The sequence below is a fragment of the Lissotriton vulgaris genome, chromosome 6 (assembly GCF_964263255.1).
Source record: "Lissotriton vulgaris chromosome 6, aLisVul1.2, whole genome shotgun sequence".
Classification (NCBI taxonomy): domain Eukaryota; kingdom Metazoa; phylum Chordata; class Amphibia; order Caudata; family Salamandridae; genus Lissotriton; species Lissotriton vulgaris.
The window spans coordinates 330,725,536-330,747,374 of record NC_141694.1 but is presented as its reverse complement, the minus strand read 5'-3'; the positions used below and the strand labels follow the sequence as shown (position 1 = coordinate 330,747,374).

At 45.5% G+C, this 21,839-nt stretch overlaps 1 protein-coding gene across 2 annotated transcripts in view; it reads left to right on the top strand.

The window, feature by feature from the left end:
* The window catches only part of ASAP2 (ArfGAP with SH3 domain, ankyrin repeat and PH domain 2), a 1,186,778-nt gene that overhangs the window by 276,060 nt on the left and 888,879 nt on the right, over nucleotides 1-21,839 (top strand). For both annotated transcript variants that reach the window (XM_086926365.1, XM_086926364.1), the window contains exon 5: nucleotides 16,028-16,077. In XM_086926365.1, the coding sequence (XP_086782491.1) occupies nucleotides 16,028-16,077 (50 nt within the window). The remainder of the gene's footprint in view (nucleotides 1-16,027; nucleotides 16,078-21,839) is intronic.

Below are 21,839 nucleotides of genomic sequence, written 5' to 3'. Positions count from 1 at the left end.
ATTTATGTGCCTGGATAGAAGAAGGAGTGACCTGGGAAGTTCAGCCACCCTACCCCGATTGATTTCGAAAAGGCTTTCAACACCATCAACGGGCACATTTTACTATCCGTGCTCCATAAAATGAATTTTGGCCTGCATTAATTGGCTGCTGTCACTGCTCTCTATACAGCCCTTTGGGCACAGGTCTGGATTAACTGAGTGCTTCCCGACTACTACAATATAGAAAGAGGCATCCAACAGGGGTGCCCTTTTTTCCCCTTCCTCTTCACCCTGCCGATAAAGCTGCTGGCTGTATGGATCTGCACTGATATGAAGCTTAAAGGATTTTGCTTGCCTGACAGCTTAGACAGGATATCCCTGCACGCAGATGACTGTTGCTACACATTCAACAACTCGATTATACTTTGCCACATCTGCAGAATATTTTGTTGGTAAATGCAGAGGCCTCTAGTTTGACAGTTAATTGGCACAGTCCACTTACATTTAAGTTCAAGGATGTAGACCACCAGATAATCTTTGTGCTCCAGTGCAAATAACGGAATATCATTAAGATTACTACGCTCGACCTGTAAGAAAGCGGAGAGGAAATGGAGGAAGACCTACTCTGTATCACTGTATCAAATAAAATAGCTTTGAAGCTGGTATTAGCCACATATAAAAAGGCTATTGCTCTGTCCAAATCAAACTTCTATGCTAATTCCATTCTACAAGCCTCCAATAGTACAAAAGCTCTGTTTCAAATAGTCAAGGAACTCTCATACCCAATAGGCACAAGCAAGAAGGTAGCTGCCTCGCAAGAACTTTGCGAGGAGATTGCTGCTCATTTTAAAGATAAAATTGCGAAAATTGTCGGAGACCTTGACCTTAATAACAGCAGTGACCTGGATAATTCCACCCGGGGACCAGATGAAGTGGTCCGGGCAAATATCTCCCTGGACATATTTCCCGCCCTTACTGCCGACTCTTTTAAAATCTTGGCTAACAGCGTGTCCTCTGGCTCCCCACTTGATCCTCTTCCGCATAAAATCTGTAAAACTGTAGGCCATGGAACGTTCCCCTGGTTACAACAAATCTGCAGTCAATCTTTGGAAGTGGGGGTTGTTCCAGAGGCATGGAAGTTAGCAGTAGTAACACCGCTGCTAAAAAAAACATCATTAGACCCCAATACACCAGCAAATTTTAGACCTATTTCTCTCTTGCCTTATCCAATTAAAATCCTGGAGAAAGTAGTCAGCAAAAGCCTCTCTTGTTATCTGGAGGACAACCATCTGCTGGATAGGGACCAATTAGGATTCCGTCCAGGTCATGGCACAGAGACCGCCTTGGCGACCGTAGTGGACAATCTGCGGATGCAAACCGACAATGGGAGTGACACCATTTTGGTGCTACTCGATATGTCGGCCGCATTCGATACGGTGAACCATGTAATATTGTTGGAAAGGCTGGAGAGTATAGGGGTGTCCGGTCAGGCTTTAAAATGGCTGAGATCTTACCTATCAGGAATCTGGCACCTTTCACCTCTAGTAAGTCTTCAGTGCAATATGGGGTACCGCAGGGCTCTGCGGTCAGCCCTGTCCTGTTTCACATCTACCTTCAGCCTCTGTTCCCTATAATTAAATCTTTCGGCATTGATTTGGTCAACTATGCCGACGACACTCAACTGGTGTTCTCCCTTGAGGGGAGACAAGCAGTGCCGATGGACCTCTTCCAGGAGTGTATGCGGCAGACGGCTGGATGGCTCAGGAGTAACTCCCTACAATTTAATGGTGGGAAGACAGAGGTGGTTTACTGCCCCACGGCCAGATTGTCCCAACAGTTACCTCTGGAGTTCAGGCTTGCACCTGAAGAGGAACCTCTTACTCCAGCTAAAACAGTGCGAAACTTGGGAGTCTAGGTGGACAGCAACCTTCAAATTGAATCACAGGCTAACAAGACTGTGGGGGTATGCCTTTCCTTGATGCGTATGCTACGCCAGATCCTTCCATTACTCGCTAAAGATACGCGCGCCTTGGTAGTGAGGAACATAGTGCTGAGTAGGCTGGACTACTGCAACTCCCTGTATCTAGGAGCGCCGCAATACATCTTTCAGGGGTTGCAGAGAGTCCAGTCCATGGCGGCAAAGATGGTGCTGAATAGACAACGTATGTCCTCAACAGTGCTGGCCTTGAGAGAACTTCACTGGCTGACCATCAAGGAAAGGGTACATTTTAAATCACTTTGCATTGTATTTAGAGCTGCGTACAACTTGGGTCCTATCCCGTTACGAGAGAAATTTACTTGGTATAATCCAAAAAGGCAGCTTCGATCTTCTAGTACAGGCCTGTTGGCGACTACTAGATTAAGGGGCTCCAGGATGGGGGCGAGGGCCTTTAGCGTGGTGGCCACCCAACTATGGAATGGGCTGCCCCAGAACATTAGACAGGCCAACTCGCTGACGGATTTCAGAACGAGCCTGAAAACTTGGCTCTTCCCTAGGACTGACCTTTAATACTGCCCCTACGGTTGCTCCGGTTGCGTGTAGGTTGATTTTTCTAAGTCTGAGCGCCAGGATACCCGTAGGGTGACAGTTGCACTATATAAAAGCTCAATTCAATTAATTCAATTCAATCATGTTCGAGGCATATGAGCTGCAGATTGTACACTATGCATAGATCGCCACCTTGTGTTGGGCCCGGATGTTTGCAGTTTGATGTTGTCCTGAAAAGTTCTTTGGAAGTCACGAGATAGGTGACTCCTCCTTAGGACCACATTGCACATGGTCATCAGCTCCATCCCCAGATAGTTTTTTTCCGCCATCGGGCTCGGATGTGTTTCCTGCGCTCCGGTTTGGAACCAAATTTCCTTCAGAGCGCAATCCTTACCCAGTTCGACAGTATTGTCTCGATCGCGATCTAAAACGCGAATCTCTTCCAACTTCGAAGTCTTTGATTCCAGTCGTCGACGAAGGCCTTCGGGCCTACCTAGGCCTCACTTTCTGGCTCGGAAAGGACGCCATTCAAGAAGTGTCCTCAATGTGGGTCGAAGTTTCCCCACACCGACCTACATGAGGTATGCAACCTGTGCCTTTCACCGAAGCACGAGGCCAAAGACTGTTCGACGTGCGCCTCATTCCGCTCCAAGAAGACGATCCGGGACCGACGAGCTCGAAGAACTATGGCTCGCTCGTCAGCTCCGATTCCCGACGACATCTTCGTTGAAGGCGTCGACGTGCCAGAACACTAGCACGCCGAAGAGCGTATCGGATCATCAGATGCTGAAGAATCCGACATCGAGATGGTCACTCCAGCTCAACGGCTCTGAAGTAAGACCGTCGACCCCACCCCATCCTCGACACCATCTGAAAAGGCTTCGGTCACACCCTCACCTTCGGGCTCCGGTGCACACCGAGACACTGCTTCTAACGCCCCGCCTTCGGGCCCGGCAAAGAAGACCACACAGCCTTCAGGCGGCTCGGCCTCGAGCCAGCCTACTTCCGGTGCGGACCCAGTACCAACACCTAAGAAAAAGCCATCTTCCACGTCGACCGTTGCTTCGACACCTAAGCACACAGCACTGAAGACTGGCAGCAGTTCACCGACACCGAAACCGCACTCTGAGAACTGAAATAGCACATTCCCTCAAAAGACATTCAAAAGGGCACATTCCTAAGCCAACTGCCGACTCAGTGCCTAAAAAACCTACGGAGCCGAAAATGTAGACGCCAAAGGATGTACCTGGCTCACAAGAACTTTTTACACCGGATCCACAACGATAGACTCTTGTAAAGAATCCCAAAATGGGACAATTGACTCTCGGCTCCAAAGAAAAGATCACTTGAGGCGCCAGTACCTCCTCCCCCTGCAAAGAATTGAGACATTGCAACCTCTCCATTAAGGGTCCCTTCTGCTCCACCTCCCCATACCACTCCTCCACCACAGCATTCATCTACACCAGAGTTCTTCAATCTGTGGGGCGCGCCCCCCTATGGGGCGCACACCATCTCTGGGGGGCACGAACTCCACTGTAAGAGCTAACCTTTCACTGTTTCCTAATCGATGGGGCACAACGTAATTTCGACAGAAAGCTAATTCCAAGAGCTGAAATGTTCCTGTGCTGTGAAACCGAAAGCAAAACATTTCAGCTCTGGAAATTAACTGTGCCGGGATGGTTTGTTTTTTACTGTAAGGAAGCAAAGTTTCTCTTTAAATTACATTAAGTATGGGCATGCCTTACACTCAGGGTTTTCTGAAATAATTACAAAAGTGCACATTTAATGAAGCTATTTTCATGCTTTTTATACATTGTGCTCAAGGAGCACACTTTTAAGACTAATCTTTCTTTATAATAGGCTGAAAACAAATGGCTTAGGGGAGAAATGAAGGGCAGTTGGCTCATGCTACTGTGGGATTTGGCAGCTGAGGTTCCCTCATATGAGAGTGTACTCAATTCAGCAACTACCATTTTATTTGTACTAAGTGAATGGAAATGACCAAGAGAGAGCAAAGCAGAATAGGGTGAAGGAAAAAGGGCAAGAAAGCTGAGAAAACAGAGACAAAGGGATAAAGCAGAGTTTTAAAAAAAACCTGCAAGAATGAGACAGAGGCAGAAATAAGAGGGTGGAGGAAGAATGAGGCGTGTATTGGTTCGGTCAAGACTTGTCAGTCCTGGCAAACAGTCGGTCTGGCAAGAGACCATACTGGCAGAAGTGACGTAATAAAAACTTTGGCACCTGTACTTTTATGTTTATTATTAATTAAGCACTGCCTTTGGGAATCCACCATAAACCCTTTCAGCCTGTAACAGTCTTTTCTACTCTCTGCCTAGACCCACTCCCTGGAGGCACACACATCAGTTGTGGCTGGTGCAGGCAAGCGCGGTGGGGCAGTGGAGTGGGAGGGGGGGACTGAATAGGATTTATTTATTTAATTTTGACCTATTCCATTATCAGTCGACTTTCCCACCGCTGACCCATCGCACTTACCTGCGTCGTCCTCCGCTGAATTTAAATGCACTGCAATCCTGCCAGTTCACTGTGCAGCTGGACCGAGATTCATTTGATCACTACAAAGTTTGTCAGAGAACATTGCTCTGAAGTAAAAATAGGCAACATCATTCAGTTTTTATTAGTTCTATTTTTTAACCATAAGCCTGACATGCGTCCTAAACCCCCACTCAAGGCATAAGTCCTAAAAAAAAAACAAATGGGGGGATTAATAAGCATAAGCAATGCACATTGGTATCACAGGAAGGGATGTCAGCACCCTGTGAGAGCCTCCTTTTTTTAAATAAATGAGCTAGCCTTTACTTCCTTGCTTGCTATGGAAGGAAAGGTATTTACCTAAATTGAGGGTAATTGCTTTGGAGGTGAATGGGCTGCTCCAGATAACACTGTCCCATTATGACTCAACTGCATACGTAAATCCCTAGTAAAAATAATTTGTGCACAATTTATCTTGGAAAAATTTGATTTGGACTGGTTAATAAGCCTCTGTCATTTAACCACACCCTTCACAAACCTGCAGTTTACTAAACACTCTTACTCTGTTTAACATTATTTACCGGGTATGGCGTGGATATGCAGATGCGGATGGCAGTCGATTATGTAGTGTACCAGATTCCAAAAATTTCTGTCAAGTGGTGGGGGGGCCCGACATCTAAAAAAATTCAGCTGGGGGGGGGCTCAACCTAAAAAAGTTTGAAGACCTCTGACCTTCACCATCTCCTAATCCAGACACAGATTCTGATTATGAAGGTGGAGGTGCACATTACCCACCAAAGGCTAATAGTCCTCCTCAGTCACCTAATCCATGGGATGATTACAACACCCCTGATGTGACTTATGTCCCACAGGATGATGCCTATCCTTCCAGACCTTCCCCACCAGAGGTTTTAGCCGATAGTCCAGAGGGCGGCACAATATCATGGGGTGGACTTACACACTGACGCAGTGGAGGAAGACTTCCTCTTAGACACCTTTGACAACACACACAGGTCTAAAACCATCTTACCAATGCTTAAGGGCGTCATCAAGCACGCAACAGAAGTTTTTAAAGACCCTGTTAGAGCTAGGGTCCTCAATCCCCACATTGAGAAAAAATATAAAGCTGCACCTTCAGACCCAGATTATATTAAAAGGCCGGCACAATTAGATTCTTTAGTGGTATCCAATGCACGTAAACGTGGTATTTCCCAAACAACAGGGGCAGCTTCACCACCAGACAAAGAATCTAAACTCCTTGACGCCTCTGGCAAAAGAACTGCAGCACAAGCAGCTAACATCTGGCGCATTGCCAACACCCAAGCCTCGCTGGCCAGATACGACAGGGCACATTATGACGAACTAGAGTCCCTAATGCAGCACCTACCAGACAAATACAAGAACAGGGCTAATGAACTTCTACAAGAAGGTAAAAATATCACAAATACTTCCATCCGTTGTGCCCTAGACGCTGCAGATACTGCCTCAAGGGCAATCAACACCAGCCCTTACTACGTAGACATGCCTCGCTACGTATTTCAGGTTTTAAACCTGAGGTGCAAACCTCCATACTTAATCATCCATTTGATGAAACACACCTATTTGGCTCAAATGTTGACGTGTCTTTGGAAAAAATGAAGAAAGACACCGACATTGCAAAATCTATGGGAGCTCCCAGACGTTCTTTTCGTCGCTCATCGTACAGAGGCAACATAAGAGGCTACTCCTCAGAAAGTCCATCCTCTTCTTACAAAACCCCTGGCCAATCCACATTCACCGAGGGCTACCAGAGAGGGTGTTACAGGGGTAACCACAACAAAGGCAGAGGCAAGAACAGCACCTCCCGCTCTGCCTCCACCCCTACCCAATGACTTTCCTCCCCTTCCCCCCCAACATTCCACTCCTGTGGGGGGAAGACTCCAACACTTCCTGCCTGCATGGATCAACATCACATCAGACTGCAAATTATTCAATCAGGTTACTGTCTAGAATTAACATCTACCCCCCCAAACATACCACCCAAACAGCGTTCAATGTCACAAGAACATCTGTCACTGTTAAAGCAAGAAGTGGCATCTCTGCTAGAAAATGTTGCAATAGAACTAGTTCCTCTGCACCAGCAAAACAAGGGAGTTTACTCTCTGTATTTTCTAATCCCAAAGTACGGCTCTCTGAGGCCTATTTTAGACCTCAGACCGCTAAACATATACATACAGTCAGACCATTTTCACATGGTCACACTCCAGCAAGTCCTTCCTCTCTGGTCGCAAAACGACTTCCTGGCTACTCTAGACCTCAGGGACGCATACTTTCCCATTCATAAAGATCACAGGAAGTACCTCAGGTTTATAATAGACGGGCAGCACTACCAGTTCAAAGTACTCCCATTCGGAGTCACAACAGCACCAACAGTATTCACCAAGTGCTTAGCAGTGGTGGCAGCGCATCTACGAAGACAGCACGTCCATGTCTTCCCGTACCTCGACGACTGGCTCATAAAAGCCAGTTCAGACAATCAATGCGCAAAACACACTCATGCCACCATCCGGCTGCTCCACGACTTAGGGTTCACAATAAACCACACCAAGTCTCATCTACAGCCATCCAAAGTACAACAGTACCCAAGTGCCACAATAAACACTTCAACAGCGCTAGCTTATCCCACCCCAGCAAGAATAGCCAGCATGCAACCTCTACTAACAAAGTTTCAGCCACAACACTCCCTCCCAGCACGAGTGTTCATGCAACTCATAGGGATGATGGCCTCTTGCATATTCATAGTACCACATGCAAAACTTCAAATGCAAGAGTGCTTATCACGTCAATGGAACCAGGCTCAAGGTCACTTAAGAGACCTAGTGTTGGTAGACGGTCAAACACATCGCTCTCTGCAGTGGTGGAACACCAAAAACCTTTCCAAGGGACGACCATTCCTAGAGCCAGTTCTTCAGATAATCTTGACTGCGGACGCGGGGAGCCCACCTACTGCAACACACAATGTAAGGCAGGTGAACACTGCAACAAAAATTACCCCACATCAATCATCTGGAGTTACTAGCAATATTCTTGGCACTTAAAGCTTTACAGAAGCAAGTAGCAAACAAAGCTGTGTTAGTCCGCACAGATAACATGACAGCAATGTATTACATACAGAAGCAAGGAGGCACGCACTCCCTGCAACTATCTCAACTAGCATAGGAAATATGGAGGTGGGCCATACCTCAGAATATATTCCTTCTAGCCCAACATGTCCCAGGAGTACAAAATACTATAGCGGATCTGTTAAGTCGTCAAACACAACAGACCCACGAGTGGGAACTTCATATGCAAGTTTTTCAGCCATTCTTTCAGATGTGGGGAGAACGTCAGATGGAGCTACTTGCCACCCACGAAAACGCAAAATGCCCAAGCTTCGCCGCCAGATATCCACACCCACTGTCCAAAGGCAATGCGATATGGATGAATTGATCAAACAGATTTGCGTACGCTTTTCCACCTCTACCACTCATGCCACTAGTAGTACGCAAACTACAGCAGCATTCTCTGACCCTCATCCTAGTTGCTCCAACGTGGGCCAGACAGCCGTGGTACACCACACTGCTACAACTGTCTGTCGTACTGCACCAAAAATTACACCTGTCTCCACACCTCTTAACTCAGAACTGTGGAGAGATCAAACACCCGGACCCAGCTCAGCTCAACCTAGCGATATGGCTCCTGAAGTCCTAGAATTTGGATATCTGAATTTTCCTCCAGACTGCATGAATGTCATTATAGAAGCTAGATGTCCTACCACTAGGGCATGTTATGCAGCCAAGTGGAAACTATTTGTAATATATTGTCATAACAACGATATTAATCCCTTGGATGTGGCCATTCAAAACATTATAGGTTACTTACTGCATCTCCAAAGATGTAACTTAGCCTATACGTCTATTAGACTACATTTTGCTGCAATAGCAGCATATCTGCAAAACAGACATCTGTCTCTGTTCAGAGTGCCTGCCACTAAAGGCCTTAAGAGAATAATTCCTCCCAGAGTACCACCTTCACCTGTATGGAATTTAAACGTCGTTCTCACGCGGCTAATGGGGCCTCCTTTCGAACCCCTACACAAATGTGAATTACAATTTTTAACCTGGAAGGTTGCGTTCTTAGGAGCTGTTACTTCCCTGCGCAGAGTTAGTGAATTACAAGCACTAACCATTCAAGAACCCTTTTTGCAAATGCATCAAAATAAGGTTGTTCTGCGTACCAATCCAAAATTTCTGCCTAAAGTCATTTCTCCACTCCATCTCAATCAATCTGTGGAACTGCCCGTTTTTTTTCTCGCAACCACAGTCAGTAGCAGAAAGAGCTCTTAACACTTCAGATGTCAAAAGAGCATTGCTATACTACATAGAAAGAACACAACCCTTTTGTAAGACAAAACAACTTTTTGTGTCTTTCTCACCACCACACAAGGGCAATCCCATTTCAAAATCTGGAATAGCTAGATGGATTGTCAAATGCATACAGATTTGCTACCACAAAGCTAAACGTACGCTATCTGTTCCTCCTAAAGCCCACTCTACCAGAAAGATAGGGGCTTCAATGGCATTTTTAGGGAACATTCCCCTAGATGACATCTGCAGAGCAGCCACATGGGCTACACCGCACACATTCACAAAGCACTATTGTGTAGATGTGCAAACAAAACAACAAGCTAATGTGGGCCAGGCTCTTCTCAAAACATTATTCCAAACTACTGCAACAGATATGGGTGGTCGCCGCTAAGAGTGGGTACTGCTATATAATCTATGCATAGTGTACAATCTGCAGCTCATATGCCTCGAACGGAAAATGCTACTTACCAGTATGCATCTGTTCTTGGCATGTAGAGCTGCAGAGTTGTACACGCCCACCCGCCTCCCCGGCTACCCTTATCTGTTCCAGTATTATCTTAATTAGATACAAATTACACGGGCATCCTTCCTGTACTTGCAAAGCTCCATCATTTCCCTAATGACGAAAAACAATCTGGGGATGGAGCCGATTCCCATGCGCAATGTGGTCCTAAGGAGGTCCATCTGGGAGTGGGGAAAGCACACGGGGAAGAGGTAATAGAACAAAGAAGACATAGGATCGAATGGTAAACGCATAGAGGGATGTGGCATCTTCGGAAAACCCGGGGAGGGCGCCATCAGGGAGTGGTAAAGGACACAGGGGGGAAAAAAAGGAGGGTAAAAGAGGAGAAAAAGGAGTTTAGACTCTCAGGAAGATTCAACAATGGCTAAAATGGCTATGCGTAAAAAGTGGGTCCCTAACCAGGGATCGGACAAGACTCACAGATCCAATAAATGAACCAGAGGTGGACATTATAGAAAAGTGTTCTGCCATGGGCATTCTTCGTTGAGACCATTGGTAACGGAGTTGGTCAGGAAAATCCAGAAAACCTCCCTTTTTTTCCGGAGGTTTGCAGGGTCAATTCCATGTCTTGCTTTTATTTTCTCCAATATGAACCAGCGGAGATCGTTTTCTGTGTGTCCTTTTTCAATCCAGTGGTAGACAATGGGGGCGGAGGTCTTCAAGTTCCTGATGTTCGACTTGTGCTCTCCAATTCTCACCCGGCATTCACGTCCAGTTTCCCCCACATATGGGAGGTTGCACGGGCACAGAATAGCTTAAACCACATTACTGGTTCTGCAGTTGGTAAGTGTCTCATTATGGGCCACTGAGATTTGTGGTGAAACATATGGTAGCCATGATGGAAAGAAAGTAGTGCATATGTTACAAATGCATCTGGCAACTGTATTTGCTCTTCGTCTACGTTTCTTATTTATTTATTTGAGCAATTTATAGAGCGCGCAAATACCCGTGGGTGTCTCGGTGCTGTAGACGGAAGAGGCGATGGTACAGTGGTGTGCTACTCATTGGTTAAACAGCCAGGTTTTTATTAGCTTTCAGAATGCCGGCAGGGATGGGCAAGATTTGATTTGCTGGGGGAGGGAATTCCACAGTCTGGCCGTAGCAACGGTGAATATTTTCTCACCCCAGGAAACCTTATTTGTGCGTGGAATCATAAGGAGGTTGGCGGTTGAGGATCGTAGGGTTCTACTGGGTAGGTGAGCACAAAATGCTTTCTTTAGAAAGTCCGGCCCGGTGTTGTGAATAGCCTTGAAGGCTATGCAGAGTGCCTTAAACTTTTAGCGACTTGTGACTGGTAGCCAGTGCAGGTTTCGCATCACCCGGGATATCGGTTTGTACTTGGGGGTATGTGTTATCAATGCACCATCTGTAATTTACTAGTGATCTTTTTCTGGGCATTCAAGAGCAGGCAGTTGCAATAGTCCATTTTAGACATGACTAGGGTGCTAATCGGGTTTTGCCAGCGCTGGGTGGAAGAAAGGGTAGCAGTTTCTTGATCATTCTCAGTGTGTAAAAGGATGATGGGACAGTGGAATTGGCGTGAGCTGAGAATGTTAGTTTATCGTCGAAAATGACGCCCAGGTTATTTGCTTTCGGTACTGGAGGGGGTGGAGGGCCATGGTGTGGTGGGCCACCATGTGGGGGACCAAGTTGGGTGTAGGTTGCCAAAAATCATTACCTCCGTTTTGTCGGAGTTCAACTTTAGGCAATTTTTGGCCATCCAGGAGCTGATAGCAAGCATACCGGTTTGAAAGCTGGTCTCAATTGCTCCTCCATCGTTGTTAATTGCGAGCACCAGCTGTGTGTCGTCAGCGTAAGATGTCAGCCCAATCCCATGGGCCTTGATGACCTTGGCCAGGTCCGACACATACATATTAAAGAGTGTCAGACCCAAAGATGATCCTTGTGGCACGCCACATAGGAGGGTAAATGGCGAGGAGTTGTATTCCCCGAGGCTCACTAGCTGGGTGCGATTGGCCAGAAACGAAGCTAGTAAATCTTTGGCTTTGAGTTTAATGCCCATGTTTGAGACACGGTCGATCAGGGTGACATGATCGACCGTGTCAAAAGCTGCTGATAGGTCCAGCAGTATCAAAACTGCTGCTCCACCTTTGTCTCGGCTGGCTCTGATTTCGTCTGCTGCTTTGATAAGGGCGGTCTGTGTGCCGTGGCCTTTCCTAAAGCCGAATTGAGTCTCGTCTAAGAGATTATTTTCCTTGATGAACTGAGCCAACTGTATATTCATTATCTTTTCAAAAATTTTAGCTGGGAAGGGGAGGCTCGTGATGGGTCTGTAGTTTTTTGTGGTCTAGCGGGTTGAGATGTTGTTTCTTCAGCAGAGGTTTGATAGTTGCCCTTTTCCAGGTTGCTGGGTAGATACCAGTATTAAACATGGTCATTCAAATGTCTGAGTTTAGGGGCTAGTTGATCGGGAATAAGTTTAGATACAGAGGCTGGGCATGGGTCCATGGGGGAACGAGATTTGATGGTGAGGATAAGATCATAGATTTGTTTGGGTGAAACTTGTTTAAATTCTGAAATGGAAGGAGAATTGTTGCCCTTGTCAGTGGGGGTTGAAAAGTCATTTTTAGGTTGCGTGGCTAAGTTGTCGTATATTTTGCTGACTTTATCTTGAAATGCAATAGCTAAAGTGTTGCACAAGTCCTGGGAGGGTGCGGGTGGGGCGTTTGCCTTAGAACCGGATAGTTTGGTGACTACCTGGAAAAGTAATTTAGTGGAATCTTGGGCCATTCTTATTTGATTTGTATAGTATTTGCTCTTTTCTGAGATAATGTGCTGTTTGTATTGGGAGATTGCCAATTTATAGCAGGCTTTGTCGGTGGTGTTATAGTCTCTGTGCCAGTGCCTCTCGGGGTTCCTACAGCGTTGTTTCTCCAGTCTAAGGATGTCTGAGAACCATGGTGCCTACCCGGTGGGTCTGTTTTTTTGAGAGATTTTTCATGGGTATGAGAGCATCAAATGATTTGTGCAACCAGTCTAAGTAATTGTAGGAAGCTAAAAGATGGGTCTGGTGTGGGCTCGTAACTGGATGATAAAAGATGAGATTTAAGGGACTGCTGATCTAGACTGCTCCAGGCTCTGAATTGACTAGACCGTTTGGGAAAGTGTGGTGAAGGCGTTTTATTAGCCTGAATGTTAAAGAAGACTGATCAGTGAGCCGTCCAAGTAAGGGGTATAGTTTTGTTTAGTGATAACTTGGTGTTATTAGTGAAAAGCCCATCAAGGGTGTGACCGGCTTTGTGTGTCGGGCTGGTGACCAATTGGCGGAGGTCAATGGCATCCAGTTCTGTAAGCAGCGTGACCCTGTCCTTGTCATCCTGTTTTCCAGATGGAAGTTCAAATCACCCAAGATTGTGAAGTCTGCTTCCCCTGCTACGGGTTCCAGAAGGCTGCCTAAGGAGGAACGGTAGTCCGATCGTGGGCCTGGGAGGGCGGTATAGTAGCGTTCCTTTGAAGGATTGAGATTGATTGAGCTCTAGTGTGAATGTTATAGCTTTGCATGTTGTGGTGGGATTGGTTTCTGTCCTGATCAGATATTTATCACAATAGATTATTGCCAGCCCGCCCCCCTTTTTTATTAATTCTGTCCTGCCTGACTATGCAGTATCCTTCCGGAGTAGCGGTGCAGAAGTCTGGTCCAGAAGAGGGGTCTCCTTAGGTTTCGGTTATGAATAAAATGTCTAAGCTATTATTAGATAAGAAATCTGCTAATTCATATTTGTGTTTGGGAAGGGAACGCGAGTTTATGAGTGCAGAGTATATGTTATCTTGGTTGATGTGAGATGGTTGGGACTGGGAGTTTCTTGACTTATTATGGATGTTCAGCGTAAAGAGGCAGGGGGGCAGTTGAATGTTGTATTGTTTTCTATTGCACTGGAATGGAGGTGCGAGCAGGCGGCGGTGTTGGCGAGATGGTGGATCGTTTTTAGCTGATTGCTGGAATAGAATAGCGTTTTTTTGGGCTTATCTGGGTCGGTTGGGCCAGGGTTCCCGGCGTGGATGGGCTCAGACGGGCTTGCCTTTGGCGCGCCACCGGCTATCTGACAGTTGATTGAAGGGTCATACCCTGACATGTTTACTCGCTCTCGGTGCAGAGTTCAAGCCTGGCTGGTCACATGATTTAGAAAGGATGGCTTGTTGGCGACTTTGGTTGCATTTTGGAATGGGAAAAGGACTAGCAAGGGTTGAAGTGAGTGTTCCAACTATTAAAGCATAGTGTTGATTATACCTGCTTTTTGCCGCTCGACAAGCACACTTTTGAGGTATCGGCTTGCATTGCAGCGCATGCGTTGCTCGCTTGCGAGATATATTGTCGCCGGTTTTGCTTCGGAAGCGTGGTGGAAGCTCCACCCATGCTTTTCATTGGCGCGCATAAAAATACTCGCGTTTGATTGCAGGGGAGGCATGTTTGTTTCCTCCCTGTCTCCTGTTTGCCGCGCCTGCCCGGACAGGAGATTGTGCACATGCACGGCATCTCTTTTGCTCACGGCGGTCTCGACAGGGCCTCGTTAATTCGTTGTCATATGTATCCGTTTCACTTTTGTATTTCACTGCATCTCGCCAGTGGCATCGTTTTTAAATATGTCACACAAGCTGTGCAGCACTTTGTTTACTACTTTCTTTACTGTGCGGGAGGTAAGTTTCTGAATCTTAGCTACAAAAGCAACACGTTGTAACCTATTTATGTCCATCACACCTTTAGTGAAATTGTTCCGTGTTAACTGTCTGCAATCTGCTGGCTTCCATATTCATCTGGCTTTCTTTCAACACACCGCAGCAGTTCATTCTTTTTAAAGTGCCTTTTCAGATCTTCTAGTCGCTTTTGCTTGCCCACATTGCAGCATTTTAATTTTGATTACGCTTTCACTGTTGCAACATTAGCCCGTTGTGAGAAAGTGGCTCTATATATACTGGACCAAAGTAAGGTACAGTGTGTATAGAGACCACCAACCCCAGAGGTATAACAGGGGTTAAAGTCAGGGCTGACCTTACTCTCAAAAGTGATCGCTTGGTCGAGCAGTGAGGCAGTACCAGAGGACAGTGTAAAGCATTTGTTGTACAGTCAGCAAAAGGTTTCACACACACAAGGACTGCACTCTAGGCCAATTGTTTTTATATCAAAAGATATATAACAGTCCGTTGTTTCACGTTAACTCATGCAACAGTTCATGTATACGTGCGCATATGAAGGCCTTTATTACACACTGCCTCCTATAATGCTGATTTAATGTTAGTGACCTGCCACAGTCGCCCAGCAGTATCCATAGCAATATTAAAAATAAAAGTATGCAATATTATTACGATTTTCTTTTGTACAACTAACAGTTTGTCTGCCTTTGCTCTTGAAGAGGTGTGAGACTGCAATGTACTGTTCCTGCCACCCTGGAGCTTTATTTGGATTTAAGGATTGCATACTAACTCTGTGTGTGTCTGGATACTGCGCACTGCCAGCGCTCTGTGTCAGTGAAAACATTTCCCCCCAGGACAGTACTGGGGTGTACACAGCCCTCATAGCTGTGCGTGTACAGAGCCCTCGTAGCTGTGTGTGTGCTGAATCAGCCGCTGTAGTGAGCTCTTGCTCGATGGTGTATGCTGGCTGGTTGCATTTTTGTTGTGTTTCTTTTGCAGTTCTATGTAGCGGGAACAAGACCCAAAAGTTACACATCCATATACTTACTACACACATACATACCATTACTTATCTTTGAAATACATTAACAACACTCCAAACAAAACCATTAAGCAAGATTGGAATTACATCCCAATAACTCTAACTCTAACTGCTGCAAGACCTGTTGCATTGCAAATGCTTCTTCCTCTTGGAATGATATCTTAGATTTCTTTTAAAAATATAGAACAGTTAAAAGGATAGTGACCCAGGGTGCAGAGGGCATCCCACCAAAGGTTTTGCTGCAAAGGCAGTCGAGTGATTTGCGGTCACAATCTCTAGTAATCTTGTGTTTTGAATTGACTATCATGTGCGTTTTATCAAAATGTTGCCATTTTTCTTTTAAGTCAAACACTTCTGAGGAACATTTTATCAATATGCTGTGTGCTCCAACGTGCTGAGTCTTAGTGTATGTGCGCATTTTACAGTGTTTGCTCTCATTTTATAATGCTGTACTATTTCTTTCATTTAAGGATCTTAAAAAGCCGTTTGACAAAGCATGGAAAGACTATGAAACAAAAGTGTGAGTATGTCTTGTTGTAATCCATATAAAGACATCAAAATGTCATTGCTAACGTGAAACTTTATAGATATCTAAAAGTTCTACTGAAAAGTCTCCGTATTCGCTTGTTTTTAGTACGCATGCAGTAGACGGGAGAATCCAAGGTAATGTGGTCTCAGCGAAGGGAAGGAATATTAATGTAATGTTTTGGTAAATATGCTTCAGCTCAATAATTACTGTAAGGTAGGATTTTTTGCCAAGTATGTAACACTTGCCGTGTCGAACACGAGACTATAACTTAAAAACAATCAATTTGCTGTTGAACCTTCATTTCTCCCCTGTTGCTGAATGACATAAATACATTCAAAATTATTTGTACACCTCACTGTGTTTATGGGCAAAGACCAGGATATCTCTTAAACCTATACCACGTTATGCTCCACAGAAACCCGCACTTATCAATAGCAAACCTCATCACCTAGTGAATGTTTAAACTGATGAAACATGGAGGGAGGTTACTGGTTGTACAGGTTCCCAAGCCGTAGAGGAAGCTGAATGCACTTCTCAGGACAGAATCTAACCATCTGGTGTCAGGAAAGGCCTGAAATCTGAGCTGTTCTTGACAGTTTTCACCTGTTCTTGTCACAGGGGGAGTTGTGGTGGGCAAGCGATTGGTAAATATTGTGCCAGGCCACCCCTGTGCCTAGAGGATTTAACTTCTACAATCAAATCAACAATTTGAGCAGGTCCTCACCAGCTTCCTTGCTGTCAGTCACCTCCTTCCTCCTGCCGCTGCTAGGCGGCTCCTGCCTGGAAGTTAGCTTCACCATCCAGCCTTACCAGCACTTCTAGGTTCCTGTGCCCTAAGCTCCAGGCCCAGTGCCACTCTCAGTTTTCTCCTGCTTGCTGTTTTTCTGGCTACCTGCCTCTCCAGCGCCCCTCCCAGGACCTACTTAATGGAGACAGCAGCACGGGTCCATTGAGCAGGTCCTTTTGCTGCCACGTACCTCCTTCCTTCCGCTGCTGCGAGGCTGCTCCTGCCTGGAAGTTAGGCTACGCCAGACAGTCTTGCCAGCTCTTCTAGGTTCCTGTGCCCTATGCTCCCGGCCCAGGGCCATTTGCCTTTTTCTCCCGCTCTCCATCTGGCACCAGCTGGCAAGCAAGGCAACAGCCCAAGAGCACATTGGGCTTGCAGTGGTCAAGTTTCTAGATCTTAACATTCAGCTAGCCAATTGAATGTTGGACTTCGACTCATGAGAGGTCAAAGAGAAAGAATAAAGTAATTGAAACTATTAAAAGACAGAACAAAACTCCCAATAGCTTAAACAATCATAGATGTGCTATGATACATTTTTTAAAGTATATTGGTTTGATTCTTTTCATAGGTTAGTGCCTTGACCTTGCCAAGCTCAAACCCCAGATATCTGTTTTGGTGAGTCACATATTTCAGAGGCAGATGCATCATATTCTAAAACATAAGGTATTTGGTGCTTGCAAACGTCAACCATTGTGGGGTCCAGTACTTCTGGTGTTACATTATTCTTTGTATATAATAATTAACCGAGCAACTGATGCCTGCTGCAAGCTTTTGTTCTCAACTGAGTCTGATTCTGTTATTTACAAATAATTGTATTCTTCGCTGCAGTCATTTTTTGAAGTCTTATCAATCTTCGCAAACTAATGGTTATATCATTCAATTTTGAGTCTTGTTTAAAGACAGTCTTAACCCTCTTCTTGGAAACAGCTAATGATCAGTCAACCATATTCTCCAATATTGGATCATCCCCATTGTCCAGCTGTTTTCCCCATGGTAGACACAGTGAGTAGAACAATCTTAAACATAGATAAAATAGCTTTAACTTAGTAATAACTATAGCCTATGACTAAGCCACCAAAGCTCTGATTTTTGCTGCTCATCATATGTGAAGGGAGTCCCCATATGTTCTGCTCAATCATTCAGAGAAGTTGTCTTTTCATCATTTTGTCTACATTTCTGAGATACTTGCCTTCTTCATCTCATTATTTAGATAATCTTGAACAGATCAGACATGTCTGAATTCTCTCTCTAAAAAAGAAGGTATTTTTAGGCATTGGTGTACTTGCGGCAAAAAGAGCTTCACTCTGAGGATCACCACAAAAAGTGTATAGATTGCCTTCAGCCAATCCACAATGCAAAGGATTGCAAGATCCATAGAGTATATTCTAGCAGGACTCTTAAAGATAGAGAGACTAGACTGTTAATATTGCCCCAAAAATCGAAATCTGGAGAGATATATACCTTTGTGGAAGAATGGAAGGGCTCTTTCAAAGCATTAGGAAAATTGTAAAAATGGGCACGTTCACACTCTGACAGCCTTCAAAGGCAACATCTGAGGAAAAATCTTCAACCTCTAAAGAGCCATTCAGAAAGGCTTTTAAAAAGTCCATAAGAGAGTGAGCCACCCCATTCGAAAAAGAAGGTATTCATGGAGCCTTCAACAAAATCTTAACATTTGACCGATGACACCTGCAATTACTGTTCAGGGCTTGGTGCTTACCCTAAATACAGATCTAGTTATTCTGCTGTCTGAGGCGAAATTTTCTCTAAGCCATTATGTCACCACACACTGGAATATGTGGTAGTTAAGTGCTTTTGAGCAGTTACCACCTTCTCAGGAGGAAAAAGCCAAAGGCGTAAAAAAAAAAACCTTGCTGATGAAGGAGCCAATAGTCCAGATCTGCAAGTAGAGGGAGCGTGGTAACAAGTGAACAAACTTATTATTATTTATTTTTTTGCAATGCACCCTCAAATCAGACTGAGGCCTTTAAATAGTAAAGGAAAAGGAACTTGCATCAAGCACCACGTGACTGGAAATATAATTGTTTGGGAAAGTTAGTTAGAAACCGAGGGAGGAAGAGCCATGATAGAAAGGGAAATTAAAAGAGAACGAAAACTTGAAGTGGACTCGCTGTGGAGTCACTTTAAAAGGCTGCTGTAAACCCTCAAACACGTGATTGCTATTTGTGAGCTGAAGTAAGAAGGAGCAGCAGTCAGGAGCACGAGGGGAGGCAGACCCCTGTCACACCTGTGGGCTGAGTATGGCATATCCTGTACACAGGGAACCATTGAAATCCTCAAGGTGCAGTGGATCTCGGGCACCCAGGTGTCTGAAAAAGCACAGATGCAACGGTATACCCCCCTCCTAAAGCTTCTGGTTTGTTAAGAAAGGCCATAAAACAAAAATGATGAGCCAGTCTAGCGGCATGTACTGAAGAGGCAGGAACCTAAAAACACACACTAGCAGGACAACCTTGTCGGTGAACGAATTACTGCAACTGACCTCTGAAAATTCCGGAGTTCCAAATCTCGCTGACCTTGTATTCCAGTTCCCCATTTACGATAACAAGTGGAGGAAGAGAGATTTGACAAAAAGGCATGAAAGGTAGGGTCACATAGAGAATTCAGAGACTCCTATTAACACTCTGAGGAGCATAATGATGCTGATTATGATGAGTGGGAGTATGGATTTGACACATACTATCAAACAGTGCAAACGTCATAGGAGATAATAATTGTCCCTATAACTTTGGTTACGGATCTGTGTTCAATGTTTGTTCATTATTTCAAGTGATTTCCAGAATCAACTCCATCTGATCCTAAGAAACCACGTTAAAAGCAGTCCACTCTGTCAGATTTCAAACGAGGCATACAACATCTTGCAGTACTGCACATTTATCACCTAAACAAAGTCCAAGAGCCCCTTTGTCACATAACTCACTTCTGGTGCCTCAGTCTGTCCAACCATAGGGTCCCAATACATATTATGACCAGCAAATGGGACAGTTGGTAAATACTCAATATTCTGGTCCGTAATGGGGCGATTATGTCATACCTGTTCCAAGTGATACCACTGTAGGAAAGTAGGATATGCTTCTTATGGTTACCCCCACTTTTTTCCTGATGTTGCACTGTTTTTGACTATTCTGACTGGAATCCTGCTTTCTCCTGAAAATGGCAACACGTGTACTGTGGTACACTCCAGATTGGATACTGGGGTACCCTTATCAGTCCCTACTATATGGTACACATGTACCCAGGGCATAGGTACCTCAGAGGCCTCCCATTGGCTGAAACATGTGTTATGCCACCCATGAGAGGCCATGCAAAATGGAACTACAGGTCTTCTACTGCCACCTGTGTAAGATGGTGCTTACACCACTTGCTTTAGATATAGGTTCACTATATCTATAGGTCACTACACTTAAAACTTATAAGTCACCCCCAATAGCAGGCCTTATCAATCCTGAAGGCAAGGTGTTGGGTTTTTAGTGAGAGGGTGCCCCTGCATGAGTAGAGCCTCTCTGCAGCCTTCGGAGACCATTCTCCCGGGTTGTCTGTGACTCAGATGGCCATATAGTAGGGGAGAGGATGTAGCCTTACAGCTAGAGCGGTCGACCTCGAAGCTGGGGAAACGTGTACGAGTCTCAGCAACAACGCTAAACATCCTGTAATTCTGGGCAAATCACCTAATCTCCCCGTGCTTAACAAAAATAAATGTGTCCTTCTGTAACCAAACTGGTGCTGTGTAAAGCGCTCTGATACCCGATGTCTGTGGTCTAGTTCGCGCTACATAAAACTAAAAAAAAAGGTGCATTATAACCTCGCAGCAAATGCTATCTCAAAAACGGCTGCGTATAAACATATTGTGTTTGGTATCAAATACCTTGGAATCATACCTCCACACTGGTAACCGGTGTGGGAGGTATGATTCCACACTTCTGAAGCAAGCTTCGAGGGGTCACTGGTCTATCCAGTAGCAGCCTTCTCGACCCGGTCAGCACAAAATGGATGCTGCCAACCAGAGACACATTTCTGCCCTCCTGCTGCTGAGCCAAGCTCAAGCAGAGGAAGGCATCCTGTCACAGGGAGGTGTGACCACCTCACAGACAGGATTTAGTGTATTAGGGCTAGTTGGGTGCTCTCTGAGAGTGCCTGAAAGTCTGCAGTTGGGGCACATTTGGTGTCCCTGTGCATAGTTCAGCTCAAACCAGTTTGGGGAGCTGTTGACTCCTGCTCTGGTGTGAAACTGGACAAAGGGCATGGGTGTTAACCACCCCTCTGTCCTGTCTCTACCCTAGGAGGGTCCCTCGAATCTGTCCAACCCTCTCTCGGGGGTACAAAGGGGCTTACCTGGCTGTAAGACTTTAGATTTTATGTGGACAAGGTTCTACAAGAAGAAACCACTGACCTTCGACCCTCTGGACACTCTGTACTTCGACTGGACCCTACTTGAACTCCCTCTCCATCTAAAGCTTTGTCTGTGCCCTTGCTCCATACAGACTCCATGCAGGACCTGTGGTGCACTAAGGACAACTGAAGAATCTCCCTTGGAGTGTAGGAGTCACTCCTTTGCCCTAGCAGGCATCTTAATATAACTTACCGCTGCTACCGAGCTCCTGTGGCCTCCAAAGATTTCAGCAACACAGGAGGCGGGTTTTTGAAGGTCCCTGAGGTCGATCAGCCCTCTCAGCAAGTTTGTGGCCAGTATCCCTCGTGGGAACAGAATAACCCGAACCCTTATGCACTGCGTCCATTTGGAGTTGCATATGCTTGTTGGCGATTACCGAGCTTGTGCATTAGATTCTGTGTAGTCCTAACCCTGAGCAGTATTTTCACTAATGAACTCTGGCCTCCTCGCACCGAGTGCTCCGTGGGCTGGTACTTTGCAGTCTTGCTCGAGGTCCCCTTGCAACTCGTGGTCATCCGGCCTGTGGGTCTTCCTGAGGGTCATCTTGATTTCTGT